Source organism: Tripterygium wilfordii, chromosome 2 (assembly GCF_013401445.1).
Source record: "Tripterygium wilfordii isolate XIE 37 chromosome 2, ASM1340144v1, whole genome shotgun sequence".
NCBI classification, from domain to species: Eukaryota; Viridiplantae; Streptophyta; class Magnoliopsida; order Celastrales; family Celastraceae; genus Tripterygium; species Tripterygium wilfordii.
The window spans coordinates 2,707,101-2,724,819 of record NC_052233.1 but is presented as its reverse complement, the minus strand read 5'-3'; the positions used below and the strand labels follow the sequence as shown (position 1 = coordinate 2,724,819).

Sequence of the window (17,719 nt, the reverse complement as noted above, 5' to 3'; positions counted from 1 at the left end):
ACGCCGTCTCTATCCTTCCAGTAATCCACAAAGGGAAACAAAAGACAAATCTACAGCATCGACTCAGTGCTTCTGCGACTCATGTTTTCGACAGAATGGATTCAACGTTTTAGCTTATATGATGTGGCTTCCTCACTCTCTCTCTCTCTTGCCCCGGTGCAATTTTGTTTACTCTGTTAGTTCGTTTTCTATGTTTGGCACCTTTGATTTCTGTTTCTGCAATTGTTTCAATTAATATTGATTTTCCTAATTCTGACCTGTTAGCCACCTGCAGGTTAATGTGGTTATCAATTGTGATCTTCCTAAGAAGCACCACTTGCTTCCAGGTTCTTGAGTATCAATGGACGAGTTTTCGATGAATTTGATTCCAACAAAGATGGCAAGATTTCTCAGCAGGAATACAAGGCGGACTATGAATAAAATGACAGATTGCATATTGCTTGCTTGACACAATTCTGATTCCTGAAACTGCATTGCGCTCACATGAAAATTACAGAAGCAAATTTCCATTCTCTTTTTTTTTTTTGACACTGCAAAGGACTGAAGCATAGCAGAATAGACTTCCATGACACATAAACACCTAGCTTTATATAAAATAGACTTAGGAAAGTAAACAACAGCAGTCCTAAGGGACAACATAGCAAAATACCATAGTAGAACTTCTACATGTCAACAGACCAGACACACTAGATATGATGGACAAATACCTAAACAAGAAGATACCATACCAAAACAAAGTAACAAACCATTAAGCAGTAGCAATGTCGTCCATGATCCTAGCCAGAACCTTCTTAGACTCTTGAAGCAACTTGATGGTCCGGCTACTCTTCCCAGCAACCGATGGTGATTCCACCACCATGAGAGTTCATCAGCAACTCATTCACAATCTCCTTTTCCAGCTCTTTGTCAACAAGATTATGAACACTAAGCTGCAAATGCAGAGCCAAGCTGTCAACCAACCTCCTCAAAACAATCTTCCAATAGGCTGTCATTCTTGCTTTCAGGTCATATGCTTGAGGCACAACATGCTTATGTTCACGTAAACGAACAACTTCAACTTCGCCAAATCCTTCAAGATATATAATAGCGGGAGATATTTTAGCGTTAAAAACATCAGCCATAAACTTATCTTGCTTAGCCATCAATTTACTGCTTTCGAGCAAATTTTCGGGATTGCAAGTATAGTCGGTCAGTTTTTCCATCTGAATTATTTCCATCACCCAATTCAAAGACTGTTGCTTCATCTTTGCCACAAGATTGAGGCCAGCTCTTCTTGTTGCTATCTGAAGCTGGTGATAGTTATCCGAATGACTCATCAAAACATCAATCACCACACCTTCTATATAGGTCCAGACTTTCTCTACAAACTCCATTGGCATACTTGAAATTGAGTCCACTTTTTTGCACAACAGAGCAATGAATACACTGTGTGGCAGGAAATTTGGAAGTCTTATTCCCTTAATAGCTTCATCCAGAACACTAATCTCATCCATCAAAAAGTTCTTCTTCAGATCACTTGAGCGATGGTTCTGCATTTCCTGCGAGCATTGGTTGATCATTTCAACCAACCTAGCACTGCAATGCATTTTTTGGTCATCTGGGTACTCATCGAATTCTCCTCTCAAAATGATTTTCCTCAGGGACTCCTTACTTGCTGCGATAATTCCCATGAAAGCAGTCATGGCCTCTGCAATCGAGGTGAAAGTCTTGGGAAGTTTATTAAACTCGGAGAGACTAGAGTTCAACTTGTCATTGATCTTCTCGACAATTTCTGGTAAACATTTCATTATGATAGCAGCTTGTATTTGCACAAGCTTTTGTGCCAAAACAGGAACCCCAACAATAGATTTGTCAATCAAACACAGAAGGGGATGAGACTCGAACAATGCAGCTGTCATGAGGCCAGATAATACGGGGAAGGTTCTGGAAGCAATAGCTGGAAATGATGACGTGGACATTCCTACAGCAGAATCAAAAGGGATCGCTGATATTGATGGAAGGAGGAGAAAGATGGTTCGTGAAAGGAATAGGCCTAACCATCTAAGGGACTACGTGTAGGGCTGTGATTAAACTAGCTATGAATAAATAGTTATCTAGGAGGTTTGGGAAAGGTGTGTAATGTGTGATGTTGAGAGATAGTCTCTGTTTCTTCCCCTAATTTCTCTATTTTGGATCTGTATTGCCTTGCTCAATAGTAAAACCCTTTTCAGTTCATATCAATTGGTGCTTTCATTGAATCTCCGCCATGGCTGAAGGGACTCGTCTCAAAGCCCTGGACGACGCTATTCGCCGTCTTCAAGAAGCCTCCTCCGTTCATGAGTCGTCATTAGGGTCTCTTCAATCTGCGTTGGTGGAGCTGACTCAGGTCACGACAGATCAGAAAACTTTCGTTCACGAGTTAACCAACCGTGTTACCGCGATGGATGGCCGTTTGGAACAGGTTCTTCGTCTGGCTCAGGCTTCTCTTTCTACACTCAGCAGTCCTTCTGCTGTGACTGTTTCCACAACCACGGGTGTTCCTGCTCCTGCTCCTGCTTCTCCGATAGCCGCTCCTCCTCTAGCGGCGTATACCACCGCCTCCATGGGAGTTTTTCCACCGGGATCTGTTCGCTTAGATTTCCCTCGCTTTGACGGCACAAATCCTCTGGATTGGGTTTCGAAGGCAGAACAATTTTTTCATCTCTTTCAGACAAATGAAACTCAGAAGGTGGAAATCGCTTCTTATCACTTTGATGGTCCTGCTTGGCAGTGGTTTCAATGGGCCACCTCGGCTCACCCATTTCCTTCTTGGTCTGATTTTGCTCGTGCCATTGAGATTCGCTTTGGTCCGACAGCATTTGAAGATCATGGATCTGCTTTAGCTAAACTCACACAAACTGGTTCGTTTGAGGATTTCCAATCCCAGTTTGAGCTTCTCTCAAATCGTGTGCCTCAACTACCGGATTCCTTCCGTTTGAGCCTTTTTCTTTCTGCCCTGCATTCGGATATTCAACACGATGTTCGCATCTGTAAACCAACCACCGTTCTTGAAGCTATTGGCCTCGCTCGGCTTCATACTGCTAAGCTTTTGGCTCTCAAGAAGGCTGCGGTATCCGGTGGTACACCACGTCTGGATTTTCGACCCACCGTCCAAGTTCGTGGACCTCTGCTTCCTAACCCAATTCGACCACCAGATTCTTCGACTAAACCTAACCCTCCTGCCCCAGCTGTCAAACGAGCTTCCACCATTCCTATTCAGAGGCTTACTACTGCTGAAATGCAGCGGAAGCGTGACCTTAACCTTTGTTATCATTGTGATGCTAAGTTTACTTTTGGGCATCAGTGTCCCGCTCGTCGACAACTATTTTATTTGGATCTCGCGGATCCTGGGGAAGGGCTTGATGAGGTATCTGAGGCACAACTGACCGAAGCCCTGCACCTTGCTGAATTACCACATACGTCCGATGAGAGTACCCTTACTACGGATACGGCTATATCCTTTCACGCACTTACGGGTTCTCCTTCGTTACAGACTTTGCGATTTCAGGCGACCGTGGCGGGTTCCCAGTTACATACCTTGGTCGATGGGGGTAGTACGCACAACTTCATCCAAAGTCGGGTTGCTAAGACCTTGGGGCTGCCAATTGAAGTAGTGCAGGGTATTACAGTTGCTGTAGGAAATGGGGAAAAACTACGATGTGAAGGTTGTATTCGCCAGGTCCCAATTACTATCCAAAATCACTTATTCAAAGCTGATTTGTATGTGGTGGCTATCCAAGGTGCTGAGTTGGTTTTAGGGGTTTCTTGGTTACATACGGTTAATCCTATCTTGTATGATTATGTCCAACGGGTGATTACGGTGAACCATAATGGCGCATCTGTTCGTCTTCAGGCCATGGCTTCATCCTTGCCAACTGCCATGAACTATCATCACCTACGTCGCTTGGTTCAGTCAGGTGCAGTAGGAACTTGCTTACAACTAACCATGGAATTTCACTCAGCTCAAGGTGGGGAGGAAGTGACAGAACCCCAGTTGAGTGGATTACTGGCACGATATCAGTCTATCTTTCAGAAACCACAAGGGCTACCACCAGTTCGGTCAACTGATCATGCCATACACCTTTTACCACAAGCAAATCCAGTCAATGTAAAACCATATCGCTATCCTTATTTCCAAAAATCGGAAATTGAACGGCTGGTTCAAGAAATGCTACGGGAAGGAATTATTCGTCCAAGTACTAGCCCATTCTCCTCTCCCGTCTTACTTGTCAAAAAAAAAGATGGGGCATGGCGATTTTGTACTGATTATCGAGCTTTGAATGCCATCACGGTGCGGGATCGTTTTCCTATTCCTACTGTGGATGAATTATTGGATGAATTAAATGGTGCGGTGTTTTTTTCTAAGCTGGATTTGCTAGCCGGCTACCATCAAATTCGAGTTCGATCAGAGGATATCACAAAGACTGCTTTTCGCACTCATGAGGGGCATTATGAGTATCTTGTGATGCCGTTTGGCCTCACCAATGCTCCCTCCACCTTCCAAGCTACAATGAATTCTATATTTCGGCCCTTCCTTCGTCAATTTATCTTGGTTTTCTTTGATGACATTTTGGTGTATAGTAAGTCTTGGGCTGATCATTTACAACATTTGGCTGATACTTTTCAGGTGTTGCAAGTTAATCAATTTGTGGCTAAACGCAGTAAATGTACATTCGGTCAGACCTCAGTGGAATATCTTGGCCATATTGTGTCGGGTCAGGGAGTGCAAATGGACCCAGCAAAAGTTTCAGCGGTCGAAAAGTGGCCTCCTCCCACAACCATTAAAGCTTTACGTGGTTTTTTGGGACTTACGGGATACTATCGCCGTTTTGTTAAAGGATATGCTATGGTTGCTGCCCCTTTAACTGACCTTCTCCATAAGGATGCTTTTGTATGGACGGACAAGACGCAAGCAGCTTTTCAACTCTTGAAAACAGCCTTGACATCAGCCCCGATCTTGAAATTGCCCAATTTTAGCTTGCCATTTGTGGTGGAAAGTGACGCATCCGGCACGGGCATTGGGGCTGTATTAACCCAGGCAGGGCATCCTATTGCTTTTTATAGTGCCAAATTATCTCCTCGAATGCAGGCAGCATCTGTCTATCACCGCGAAATGTTTGCAATCACAAATGCCGTTGCCAAATGGAGACAGTATTTGTTAGGAGGACGATTTGTTATTAAGACAGATCAGAGGAGTTTGAAGGAATTACTGGACCAGACTATTCAAACCCCAGAACAACAACGGTGGATGACCAAGCTTTTGGGGTATAGTTTTGATATTCAATATCGTCCAGGTAAGGATAATATTGTTGCTGATTCTCTATCAAGACAGCAGTGGGAGGTAGCTAGTTTCTCTGCTCTATCAACTCCCCAGATTGATTTGCTACCCTTATTAGTGCAAGAAACTTCAGCGGCTGAGGATTTGGTCACACTAAGTCACAAAATCCTCATTGATCCAGGTTCGGTCCCTCATTATTTGATTCGGCAAGGTCTGATTTATTTCAAACACCGGATTGTGTTGTCTGCTACTTCACAATTGAGACAACAATTAATTGAGGAATTTCATTCAACCCCAGTGGGCGGACACGCTGGTGTTCTACGAACTTATAAAAGGCTAGCGTCTAATTTTTATTGGCCTTTAATGAAGAAAGATGTTCACAAGTTCGTCACTGAATGTTTGATTTGCCAGCAAATGAAAATTTCTCAACTATCGCCGGCCGGATTGTTGCAACCGTTGCCCATACCGGAGCAAGTGTGGGAAGATATATCCATGGACTTTGTGGTTGGGTTACCTGCTTCAGGGGGCAAAACAGCCTTGCTTGTGGTGATTGACAGATTAACCAAATACGCCCATTTTTGCCCATTACCCAGTCATTATACTAGCACTATGGTAGCCGCTGTTTTTGTTAGGGACATCATTAAACTGCATGGACTTCCACGTTCAATTGTTACTGATCGGGATCCACTATTTTTGAGTACATTTTGGCAAGAAGTTTTCAAATTACAAGGCACAAAGCTGAATATGAGCAGTGCTTATCATCCGCAAACGGATGGCCAAACAGAGGTTTTAAATCGTTGCTTAGAAATGTATCTTCGCTGTTTTGTACAAGACAACCCGGCGCATTGGCTTAAATTTCTACCATGGGCAGAGTATTCATACAACACGGCTTACCATACTGCTTCAGGTATGACGCCGTTTCAAGCCCTCTATGGTCGACTGCCACCTCTAATTCAGAAGTATTTTCCAGGTTCCACAACCTGTGACGCTGTTGATCATGAACTTATCACACGAGATGAATTGTTGCGTCTTCTAAAAACTAATTTGCAGCGCGCGCAACTTCGCATGAAAAATCAAGCTGACCAGCATCGGCGTGAGGTTCAGTTTGAAGTAGGCGATTTGGTTTTTATTCGGCTTCAACCATATCGTCAGCTGTCACTGCGGTTGCGCCGTGACCAGAAGTTGGGTCCTCGATATTTTGGTCCTTTTCCTATCATTCAAAAGGTTGGGGCAGTGGCCTATCGTTTGGAATTGCCGGTGTCAGCTAAAATCCATCCGGTCTTCCATGTTTCTGTTCTTAAACGATGTGTGGGAAACCCAGAGCAGCAGTCTATTCCACTTCCATTGTTGACAGTACCTTCGGGGCCAGTTGTGAAACCAATTGCCATACTCAGTCAGAGAGAAGTTGTACGCCAAGGACAGTTAATACCGCAGGTTTTGGTGCAGTGGGAGAATTTGCTGCAGGAAGATGCTACTTGGGAAGATTTGGCCCTTGTGTCTAAGCAATTTCCTAACTTGAACCTTGAGGACAAGGTTCTCACTGACCAGGGGAGTATTGTCATGAGGCCAGATAATACGGGGAAGGTTCTGGAAGCAATAGCTGGAAATGATGACGTGGACATTCCTACAGCAGAATCAAAAGGGATCGCTGATATTGATGGAAGGAGGAGAAAGATGGTTCGTGAAAGGAATAGGCCTAACCATCTAAGGGACTACGTGTAGGGCTGTGATTAAACTAGCTATGAATAAATAGTTATCTAGGAGGTTTGGGAAAGGTGTGTAATGTGTGATGTTGAGAGATAGTCTCTGTTTCTTCCCCTAATTTCTCTATTTTGGATCTGTATTGCCTTGCTCAATAGTAAAACCCTTTTCAGTTCATATCAGCAGCTTCCTTCCTTCTTGCTTCCTCGTAGGTCTCATCGCCAATACGATTCCTGACACAAACATAGCCAAGCCCTACATTCACATCGTCAGCAGTCACCTTCTCGAGTAACCCTTCAGGCGCCTTATCGACCTTTGTGACAACAGCAGGAGTCCTGTCCCCTTTCTTATCCACTTGTTGCGACATCCTAATCGATTCACATATAGAGAAATCAACAGTTGCAGACAAAACATTGAGGATGATACTCTCATCAGGCTTAATGTACTCCATGATCATCCCGGCAATCTGCTCATAAATGTTCTCAGGTTGGCCATGAACAGGCACTCTAGTAATCCCAGGAAGATCAACCATTGTAAGGTCTGGAACACCAAGCTTTTTTACCACCAATGTCAGAGGAGTGTTTGATACCCCCTTCCCATTGCCAGCAATCTCATCGGTTGCGAGATTAATCGCTTCAGAAATCCCGGACTCATTAGTTTGGACTGTTTTGCCATTGAACTCCAAGTAAAGCTCTGGCTCTGGAATCTGTTGATGTTGGAGCCTCATCACAAGAGGTACCCTGGTGCAGATACCTTGTCCACGAGGGAGATTGATTCCTGCCAGAGACTCGAGAACACTAGATTTTCCAGAAGATTGGTCGCCAACTACAACAATGGTGGGTAATTGTATTCCTTCCTTCATGACCATAAGGTGCCTGAGCTTATCAACGGCATCAAGCAGAGGCCTGATGCGATTATTGCAGGAAGCAACAATGGGTGCATCAATCGCCACTTCTTGTTGTGGCTGGTTAACCACCACTGAAAGCGAGTCACCTTCACAGTCAGAGCTGTAAACCGTTACTTGTTTGCTCATTGCTTCCATTGTTTCAAGAGGGATACTCTTCATCTGAACCCAAGCAGGAGATTTCGTTTAAGTGTTTAACACATTGCATACAAAAAACACATATATAAAACCGTTGAAGTACTGAGATTGGTTTTACTTTACCTGTCACTGAAATTGTGGTCTTTATGCTTGCTCTCCCCTACACACAGTCCGAGTTTTAAAATGGAAGAAGCATATATATATATATATATATATATATATATTGGGATTTGGGAATGTAAAGACTAAAGAGAAGCTTTTGGCAATTCGATGACTTGAAAAGGGTATGTCTTTTAAGTTTTAACACATTGGGTCTTCTTCGAAGATGTGAAAGGTTCCTTCATTGATCTCTATGCAAGCTCACTTCACTTGCTAAAATGGTTTTGAACCACCAAACTATTTGAAAATACCTAAAAATGATTAATTAATATAAGGCTTTTATTATGTATATTGTTTTTTTAAAAATGCCTAAAGTGTTCGATATCCCCTACCCATTGCCAGCAATCTATCAAAGTACTATTGTATTGTGCTCTTTTTAAAAAAATAAATAAATTTACGTGAGTACCATTTATACTCATTCTTTTTCTCATCTTGATTAATATTTATTCCTAATAAATTATTCTTGTATTAAAAAAATGAGATTAACGTTTGTTTTTCTTCGAATTATTTTTGGAAATCGAAAAACTTAGTGATGATGTCTGAAACAGGTCCACCCTATCAGACAAATCAGCCAAGTCAGACTGAGCTGGAATAACTAATTTCTCCTTTGCTGGTACGTGATCTCCTCCTTCCTTCCTGCACTGGAAGCAAACGTAAGCTTCGGTAGGGCCCCGAGGGTGTACTCGGGGGGGCCTCTCCGACGCTCAAGTCAGTACAGTACTAAACTTGGGAGGATGGCTCGTTGCTTCGAGCGTTGCCTCTTGCTCAGTAAGTATTTCAGAATGTAAGAGTTAGATGATCTACCTGAGGGCAGAGGTTCCCCTTTTATATGAGTTTGAAGTGTTTGAGTTGTAATATGAGTCAGACTCTCTCTCATTGGTTTTCCAGAGGGTTTGTCGGATGGTAAATTCCATCCGTATCCCTTTCCAAAGGGGAGTAGGACTCTTCTGTAGCTAAACCTTGTTTACTGAAGTAGCCCCTTCCGTCATGTATCGAGATGGACACTTCGGTTGAGCCGAAGTGACTTATTCCTTGTAGTACCGAAGTGTATACTTCGGCTAAGAACCGAAGTACACCCTTCAATTCTTCTTTATCAACGGCCTTGCTGGCATTCTTTCCGCCACGTGGTCTTCTCCTATTACGAGGGTTATTTTAGGAATACCAGTTGCCCCCTACACTTGTACCAAGGCATCTTAATGATAAACTGGGTATGAGTGTAATAATATTTATACGTCGGTTCATCTTTGCGGATGAGATCGAAGGATAGGAAGCGTCACAAACTTCTGTCCATTAGATCGGATCCGTCACCTTATATAAATACGAGATTTGTTATTCTCTTCGATTTTTACTCGTCCTTTTTACTGTTAAAGAGTTTTCCATCTGACTGACAGACCGAAGCCTCTCTTCATTCAACTGAACATACTCCTTTCCAGTCCCTCAACATCCATCAGGTCAGTCCCTTCTTCCTTATCATTTTAAAGTGATGTCTTTAAGTTCCTCCACCTCGTCCTCTTCGTCAGGGGCTACATCTTCTTCTTCTACTTCGAGTGAGCAGACTGCATCCGACTCTGAGGTGAACATTATTGACTCACCTCAGACTGGTCTTATTGAGGCCTCGGTACTTCTGTCGACTCAACCAGAAGTTGCTGCTTCAAACGAGATTCCTCCTAATCAACAAGAGGGGGGAGACGAGGTTGATTCCAAACCGACCTGTCTATCTGGTTCGGGATTAGATGATCATGGGGTGTCCAATATTAGGAGAGAGTACGGTATCCCATGGCCATGCCATCGTATCCTTCCAGACGAACACCCCCTTCATCCCAGGGAAGGGGAGTTCGCCGTCTCGCTCCACTCTCTAAAATATGGTGCAAGGATTCCTTATCCCCCTGCACTGACCAGTTTTTTCCGTATCTTCGGTATTTGTCCAACCCTTCTAACACCAACTCTTGGTTCTTCCTTAATACCGTTATCAACCTTTGTGCCAAGTACAAAGTACCCTTCAATTCTTTTATCATTCAACACGTCCTTAGACTAAGTCGGCATGGTAGGGAGGTCGGGCTGTACTACTTTCAATTTCGGCCTCCAATTGAAGCCCCTCACTACCAAGCTTCCATTAAGGATTGGAAGAAGGGTTACTTCTTCGTGAAGGCCCCCCTTCATCCCGGAGAGAACCTTCTGTTCCGAACAACCTTCGGTATTCCTCACGTTTTTCAGTTCAATAATCCCCTTGAACTCAGGCTTGAGACTGATAGAGAACTGTTAGATCGATTGAAGTCTTACCTTCCTCCCAATCCTTCGGTCCCTCTATCATTCAGTAGAATTGATTCGGCTTATGCATATTCTTCGGTTATTCTCCAGAGAGGTGTGCTACAGTTGGTTCTTTTAGACTTAAAAAAATTCGCTCGTCTATATTGTCTTTACTAATAAGTTCGGTCATCCTTTTTTGCAGATATGGCGAGCATGGAAGACTATGTGAACATGTTCAGTGCTGGGGCTTCAAAAGGCAAGAAGCACGTCATTGGTAAGTGAAACCGAAGGAAGCCGAACCCAAAACGTTCAAGGAAGAATACCACGGGAGAGACTTCGGCTGCAGCTAACGCTCTCAACGCCCCAACTACAGTCCGTTCTTTGGTAAGGGTAACACAGCTGGGCCCAAACCCTTCCCGAACCCCAGATTTCACCAACATCCCTCTTCCAGTGACCCAACCACCCCGAAGGATGGATATTGAGGATCTCACCATTCATACACCGAACTGGGATGTTCTGGTGAGTGACTCGGCCAATAACCCGATTATCGCGGGTAGGATGGTCGCGAAGGCACCAACTCCTACTGACTTCAGCAGATATGAAGCACTTGCCTTATCAGACAAAGTGTTAGAGCTAAACGTTGTTGCCATGAAGGTACAACAACTTTACTTAACTTCGGTTCTGATTTTTTAACTTGAGTTATTTTTTACTGATGAAATTGGTCCCGAAGTACTGAAGTCTATCATGCTTATGTAGGTTGTCTCTGTTCTTGCTACACTTCCTGGAGGCATAGCGAACATGGCTCACAACGAAACAACGGCAATTGAAAGGGCCGAAGCAGTTGCCTCGGCGAAGGCGAAGGCTGAAGCCGAGCTAGAGACATTTCGGGCCGAACTAACGGAGAGGACCGAAGCTCTAAATGCTGCTAACGCCAAGGAGCTCAAATACCGTAAGGAGAAATCGAGGCTCGAAGCTGAGGTCACTAGGCTTTCACAAGCTACTGAAATTGAAAGAGTGAAGGCCATTGCCGAAGGCAAAGCCCTGGAGGTTCAAGAATACAAAGCTTCAGAAGAGTTCAAATTGACTCTTCGTCAAGAAGGCTACTTCGGTGGTCGAGGTGCCTTCAAGATGGCCAGGAAAGCTCTAATTGAGGCTGGACAGGATCCAAGTGTTCTTGACAAGCTTTGTCCAGTTTTGGTTGGAAAGGATGGATTGGAGGAGTCCAAAGAGGAAATATACGCTGAACTTGCTAGGGCTGAGGATGAAGTTCATCGCCAGGCTGAAGATGAGGAGAATTCTGAAGAAGATTTCGAGGATGGGGATGAACTTCCTTCAACTGTTGACCTTACCGCAGTCACTTCAGATGAAGATCCTCCTCATATCATCCCTACTGAAGGTGATTCTCCAATTCAATCAACTGAGCAAGGTGATGTTCGTCCTTTTACTCCAGAAGATGTTCCTCCTCTAGAACCTTCTAAACTTGTCCAGCCAGAAGCTAACCAACAAGAGATGCCAGAGACTTAGCTGAACCCTCCGTCCAAACTTGTTTAGTTTAGTTTTTTTTTTTTTTGGACAATGTATGAACAAATTTGCATTATTTCAGAATGATATTTCCATATTTTGTTGATCTTTTAATTCTGAATTAATTTGTGATTGAAGTGGGGACTTCTACCCCAAGTTCGCTCTTTTGCTGAAGCGCTTTTCTTTTTGACTGAAGTTGGCTTCCTTCATTCTCTGAACAATTTTGAAACCTCTTCGGCTGAAGCATCCGCTTTGGCCGAAGTGGCCATATTGGACCGAAGGGTCTAATGGCCGAAGGGGCCTATCTTTGAGACTTAGAAAATTTTTCTAAGCTTTGGGACCGAAGTGGCCTATTTGGACTGAAGGGTCTAATTGGGCCGAAGTGGCCTATTTTTGAGACTTAGAAATTTTTTCTAAACTTTTGGGCCGAAGTGGCCTGATTGGATCGAAGGGTCTATTTTAAGACTTAGAAATTTTTCTAAGCTTTGGGACCGAAGTGGCCTATTTGGACCGAAGGGTCTAATTGGGCCGAAGTGGCCTATTTTTGGACTTAGAATTTTTTCTAAGCATTTGGGCCGAAGTGGCCGGATTGAACCGAAGAGTCTAATGGGAGGATTGATTGTGACAACTTCTGAACTGTTGTTTTATTGAACTAATGAAAAAATAACAACTCTTTAAAAATTATTGTTCAACTAAATAAAATATCTACGTAGATTGTCAGCATTCCAAGGACGCATCTTCTTCCCATGATTTTCTGGGTCTTCAATTCGGTATGTTCCTTCCTTGAATGCTTCAATTACTTTGTAAGGTCCATCCCACGTCTCCCCTAACTTTCTGGGGTGCTTTCCTGCAGCCTCCTTCTTTCTTAAGACCAGGTCCCCTGGGGTGAATTTTCTTTCTTTGACCCTACGGTTGTAGTATCGGGTAGTCCTCTGCTTATACGCAGCAGTTCTGATTCGAGCCTCTTCTCTAACTTCCTCCACCAGGTCTAAATTATTCAGAAGTGCTTCATTATTTTCCTGGATATTGAAGTTAATGATCCTTGTAGTTGGGATTCCAATTTCTATAGGTATCATGGCTTCGGAGCCAAATGCCAGGGAGAAGGGTGTTTCTCCAGTAGAAGTCCGTGTTGTGGTTCGGTAGGACCATAGCACACTAGGTAGTTCTTCTACCCATCTTCCTTTGGCACTATCTAGTCTTGTCTTCAAACCTTGGAGGATCACTCGGTTTGTCACTTCGGCTTGCCCATTAGCTTGTGGGTGGCTGACCGAAGTGACTCTGAGATCAACCCCCAAGTCTTCACATAGCTTCTTCATCTTTCCTCCGACAAATTGTCTGCCGTTATCAACAATAAGGGCTCTTGGTATCCCATATCTACAGACAATGGTTCTCCAGATGAAGTCTATTACCTTATTCTCAGAAATAGTTGCAAGTGGCTCCACTTCTACCCACTTAGTTAAGTAGTCCACGACTACTATCAGATATGTCCTTTGACCCAATGCTGGTGGGAATGGACCAAGAAGATCCATACCCCACTGAGCAAATGGACAAGGACTCTGAACAGGCACCATCTGACTAGGAGGAAGATGGGGTATGTTAGAATGCCTTTGACACTTATCACATTTTTGAACAAGTTTTTTGGCATCTGACACCATCGTAGGCCAGTAGTATCCACAACGTAGCACTTGATAGCTCAGTGTTCTTCCTCCTATATGACTTCCACAAATTCCTTCATGCACTTCCCTTAAAACATAATCAGCTTCTCTAGGTGCCAAACATCGCAGGTATGGAAGTGTGAAGGACCTTCTGTATAACTCTCCGTCAATCAAAGTATATCTTGCTGCCCTTTTCCGGAGACTCTTCGCTTCATTCCTATCTTCAGGAAGTTTCCCTTCAAGTAGGAATTCTCTGATCGGGTCCTTCCAGCTTGGTTCAGCTTCAACCGGAGCAACTTCTAGTTCAGCCGAAATACTCGGCTGAGGAAGTACTTCAATTTTGACCGAAGTAGGCCCTTTGGCTGATCAGGCTGAAGCTAATCGAGCAAGGACATCTGCTTTTGCATTTTCCTCCCTAGGTATTCGATTGATCTCTACCTTGGGAATCTTGGCCAGTAATTTCTTGACCGCAGCTAAGTACTTGACCATGTTTAGTCCTCTCGCCTCATAGTCTCCCTTCATTTGTTCAGTCACTAGCTGAGAGTCACTGTTGATTATTAAATTTTTGACTTCGAGTTCGACGGCCAATCTCAATCCAGCTAGTACTGCTTCGTATTCTGCTTCATTATTTCACGCTTTAAAGTGAAAATGAAGAGCATGCTCAATACATATGCCCCCCGGACCGAAGAGGAGTACTCCAGCTCCGCTACCCTCTTGATTAGACGATCCATCAACGAAAAGGTTCCACTGAGGGTAGTCATCTTCGGTCGGTGTAACTAAGGTTGGTTGGAGACATTCAACAACAAAATCTGCCAAGGCTTGAGCCTTAATCGCCTATCTTGGTTTGTACTGAATGTCGAATTCACTCAACTCTATGGACCATTTTATCAATCTTCTTGATGTATCCGGCTTCTGAAGAATGTTCTTCAATGGTTGGTCAGTAAGAACCACTATCGTATGGGCTTGGAAGTAGGGTCTCAGTTTTCGAGCAGCAGTAACCAATGCTAAAGCAAACTTTTCTGCTTCAGTATAACGAGTTTCAGCATCAATCATGACCTCACTGACATAATATACCGGTTTCTGCATTTTATCTTCTTCCCGGAGAAGGACTGCACTTACTGCATGATCTGTCGTAGCAAGGTACAAGTACAATACCTCTCCTTCTTTTGGACATGTTAGTAGGGGAGGACGTCCGAGGTATTTTTTCAAATCCTCAAATGCCTTCTGACATTCTTCAGTCCATTGAAACTCCTTGGCCTTTTTTAAAGCTTGGAAGAAAGGTCTACACCTGTCTCCTGACCTAGCAAGGAATCGCCCAAGTGCTGCTGCTCTTCCAGTTAATCTCTGGACCTCCTTCGGAGACTTTGGAGGCTCCATCTGAAGTATGGCTTCTACCTTCTCTGGGTTCGCTTCGATTCCTCTACTAGTGACAAGGAAGCCAAGGAATTTTCCGGAGCTTACTCCAAATGCGCATTTGTCTGGGTTCAATTTCATTTGAAATTTTGCCAAAGTGTTGAAGACTTTCTGAAGATCTGAAGGATGATCTTCAGCCCTTTTACTCTTCACAACCATGTCGTCTACATATGCTTCTATTGTTTTCCCTATTTGATCAGCCAAGACATGATTTACCAACCTCTGATAAGTGGCACCAGCATTCTTAAGTCCAAAAGGCATAACTTTATAGCAATATGTCCCTTCTGGAGTTATGAATGAGGTACTCTCCTCATCTTTTGGGTTTATCTTGATTTGGTTGTACCCCGAATAAGCATCCAAGAAGCTAAGGAGTTCCTGTCCCGAAGTTGCATCCACTAATTGATCATCTTGGGAAAAGGATAGCTGTGCTTGGGACAGACCTTGTTTAAATCTGTGAAATCAACGCACATACGCCACTTTCCATTCGCCTTCTTCACCATGACCACATTGGCCAACCAATCTGGGTACTGCACCTCTCGGATGAAGCCAGCTTCAAGTAACTTCCCCACTTCTTCCTTGATAGCAATTTGTCTCTCTAAGGCGAAGTTATGCTTCTTCTGCTTCACCGGTTTAGTCCCTGGTATGATGCTCAAACTGTGGGAGATAATCTCCCTACTAATTCCTGGCATCTCGTGTGCACTCCATGCGAAGTTCTTAATGTTAGAGAGGAGAAGCTTGGTTACCTCCTCAGCTAACTTTTTATTTAACTGAGACCCTAAGAATAGTCTCTTTTCAGTTCCTTCTTCCGCGGTTATGGGAAGAAGCGCTTCAGCTGGAGTGGGCTTTAGTATCTTCTCTTCCTCTCTAACATCTAAGCTTCCCACTGATATGGAGGTCTTCTTCCTATCTTTCAAGTCAGTATAGTACATCATGCGAGCTAACTTCTGATCCCCACTCACTTCTCCTACCCCATTAGAAGTTGGAAACTTCATTTTGAGGTGGTATGTAGAGACCACTGCCCGAACCTTGTACAATAACGGTCTGCCAATGATGGCGTTGTAGGGGGTTTGAACATCTACCACAAGAAGATCGATCATATGCATAACCGTTCTTGGGGAGATTGAAAATCTGTACATAGGGTGTAATTAAACTGAAATAATCAATTATCACATAATGCTTGAGCACTCAAAATGTCATTACTAGAGAGGGTAAAATTCCCAACATTAATAAATTCAATCTAAAGGAAAACTTTTTATTTTTTTAGGGCTTCAAAGCTGAATAATCAATTTGAAGAGGAATAAGAATATCAGAAAATAAATGCTAAAAGGCCATCACCACCACATAAAGTTGAAGTGCAAGAACCACATGACTTAGTATAGGTCACATTAAAAAAGGTTGCAAAATCTCATTTTTGCTAAATTCTCAGATTGATGGTCTCTCTAAATTAAACAAGAAAAATGAGTAAGTTCTTGCTTCACCAATCCAGACCTCTTGATCTTGGCCAACATAATTTTAAATCTATCGAAGTCATTAAGAGATGCCATTCTCTTCTGAACAATGAGCTTCCTACCCCAAGAGTTGTTCTCCCACTTGCTCTTAACATATCAGCGTTCTCCATAGCATCGATCAGATTCTTCTTCTTGGGCACCCGGTTAATCTCAATCTTGATGTCAGTTAGAGACCTCCTCTTGAAATCTTCATTTGGGTTCTAACCATATGTTGTGAAATATTCGCAAGCGGACAAAATCGCACAAGTAATAAAGAGTGAATAGAGTTTCTTCCCACAAGGATGTTTTGGCAATTTCAACTCAATGACAATATAAGCAATTAGCACACTAAAATGGAAAGCGAAACATTGATTTGGTTTTACCTAATGCTAAACAAGTAATTTAAAAATGGTACTAAGTAAATGACAAATTTAATGATTAACAAAGCAACAAACCAGAAATTTTGTTTTCAAACAAAGTAAACACTAAGGCTCCTAATGTCACCACTTCTTATCCGACTAAACTTCATTGGTTCATCAATTCTCACTTCTCAATTTAGTTGTTGACAATCGATTTCCCAAACTATCCAATGTTCTATTCCTAGATACACTGAAAGTATTTTCAATAGAATCCCTGTTATTCCTAACATTCGGTTTCATATCAAAAATCCCTTAAGCATAATGGAAATCAATTAATGATTGCATAAGTCATGAACCTATATTCCTATGGTTCATACAACCTATGTTTTCTATGGACTCTTGCAACCCTAGGTTTATCCTTCCGGTCTCAACCTAGACTAGAAATCATTCAAATGGTGATCAAGCATTTGAAAGCAATAAGCATATCCACAGAAAATCAACATCATAAAAAGAGATTCAAGAACAATAAACCAATTTCCTTTAATCTTCAAAGAAGGGTTCCATTAGGACCCTTAGTTAGAGGATTAGTTCCTCATAACTAAGGGATACAACACAAGATCCAAAACAACAAACATTAAATACAAGATTAAAGAAGAAAAGAAGGAAAACCCCTTAACCCCCTTGCGCTTGCGCCAATGGCTGCTGTAGAGAAGTTCCCAAAACCCTTGGTTTTGCTCCAAAAGTGAAAAGTTACTAAAACCCTAAAATTCTAAGCTTTTATACTCCTAACAACTCTTCAGTCGTTCTGTCTAATAAGTCTGTGCCGTTTTGAGTGGGAC

The 17,719-nt window shown here is 42.9% G+C and overlaps 2 protein-coding genes and 1 pseudogene across 2 annotated transcripts in view; 1 reads left to right on the top strand and 2 right to left on the bottom strand.

Moving 5' to 3' along the window:
- Positions 1-748: 748 nt before the first annotated feature.
- Positions 749-9,187, bottom strand: LOC120009450 (annotated as a pseudogene).
- LOC120011775 lies at positions 1,906-7,174 on the top strand. The gene is made up of 2 exons (XM_038862898.1): positions 1,906-2,825; positions 5,775-7,174. The coding sequence occupies exons 1-2, from the start codon at positions 2,246-2,248 to the stop codon at positions 7,016-7,018; spliced, it is 1,824 nt and encodes a 607-aa protein (XP_038718826.1). The 5' UTR covers positions 1,906-2,245; the 3' UTR covers positions 7,019-7,174.
- Positions 9,188-12,528: 3,341 nt separating the features above from the next.
- LOC120009442 overlaps positions 12,529-17,719 on the bottom strand; it is a 39,764-nt gene continuing 34,573 nt past the window's right edge. The window contains exons 7-11 of the mRNA XM_038860052.1: positions 14,488-15,390; positions 14,332-14,397; positions 14,103-14,238; positions 13,376-13,811; positions 12,529-12,618 (exon numbers count right to left, since the gene is read on the bottom strand). Coding sequence (XP_038715980.1) covers positions 12,529-12,618; positions 13,376-13,811; positions 14,103-14,238; positions 14,332-14,397; positions 14,488-15,390 — 1,631 coding nt within the window. The remainder of the gene's footprint in view (positions 12,619-13,375; positions 13,812-14,102; positions 14,239-14,331; positions 14,398-14,487; positions 15,391-17,719) is intronic.

Bases quoted from the DNA above. Each gene is read 5' to 3' on its own strand.
- LOC120011775 (XM_038862898.1), top strand. From the start codon at position 2,246: ATGGCTGAAGGGACTCGTCTCAAAGCCCTGGACGACGCTATTCGCCGT. The intron at 2,826-5,774 runs GTCCGACAGCAT...CGGAGCAAGTGT, and splicing joins TGCCATTGAGATTCGCTTTG to GGGAAGATATATCCATGGAC.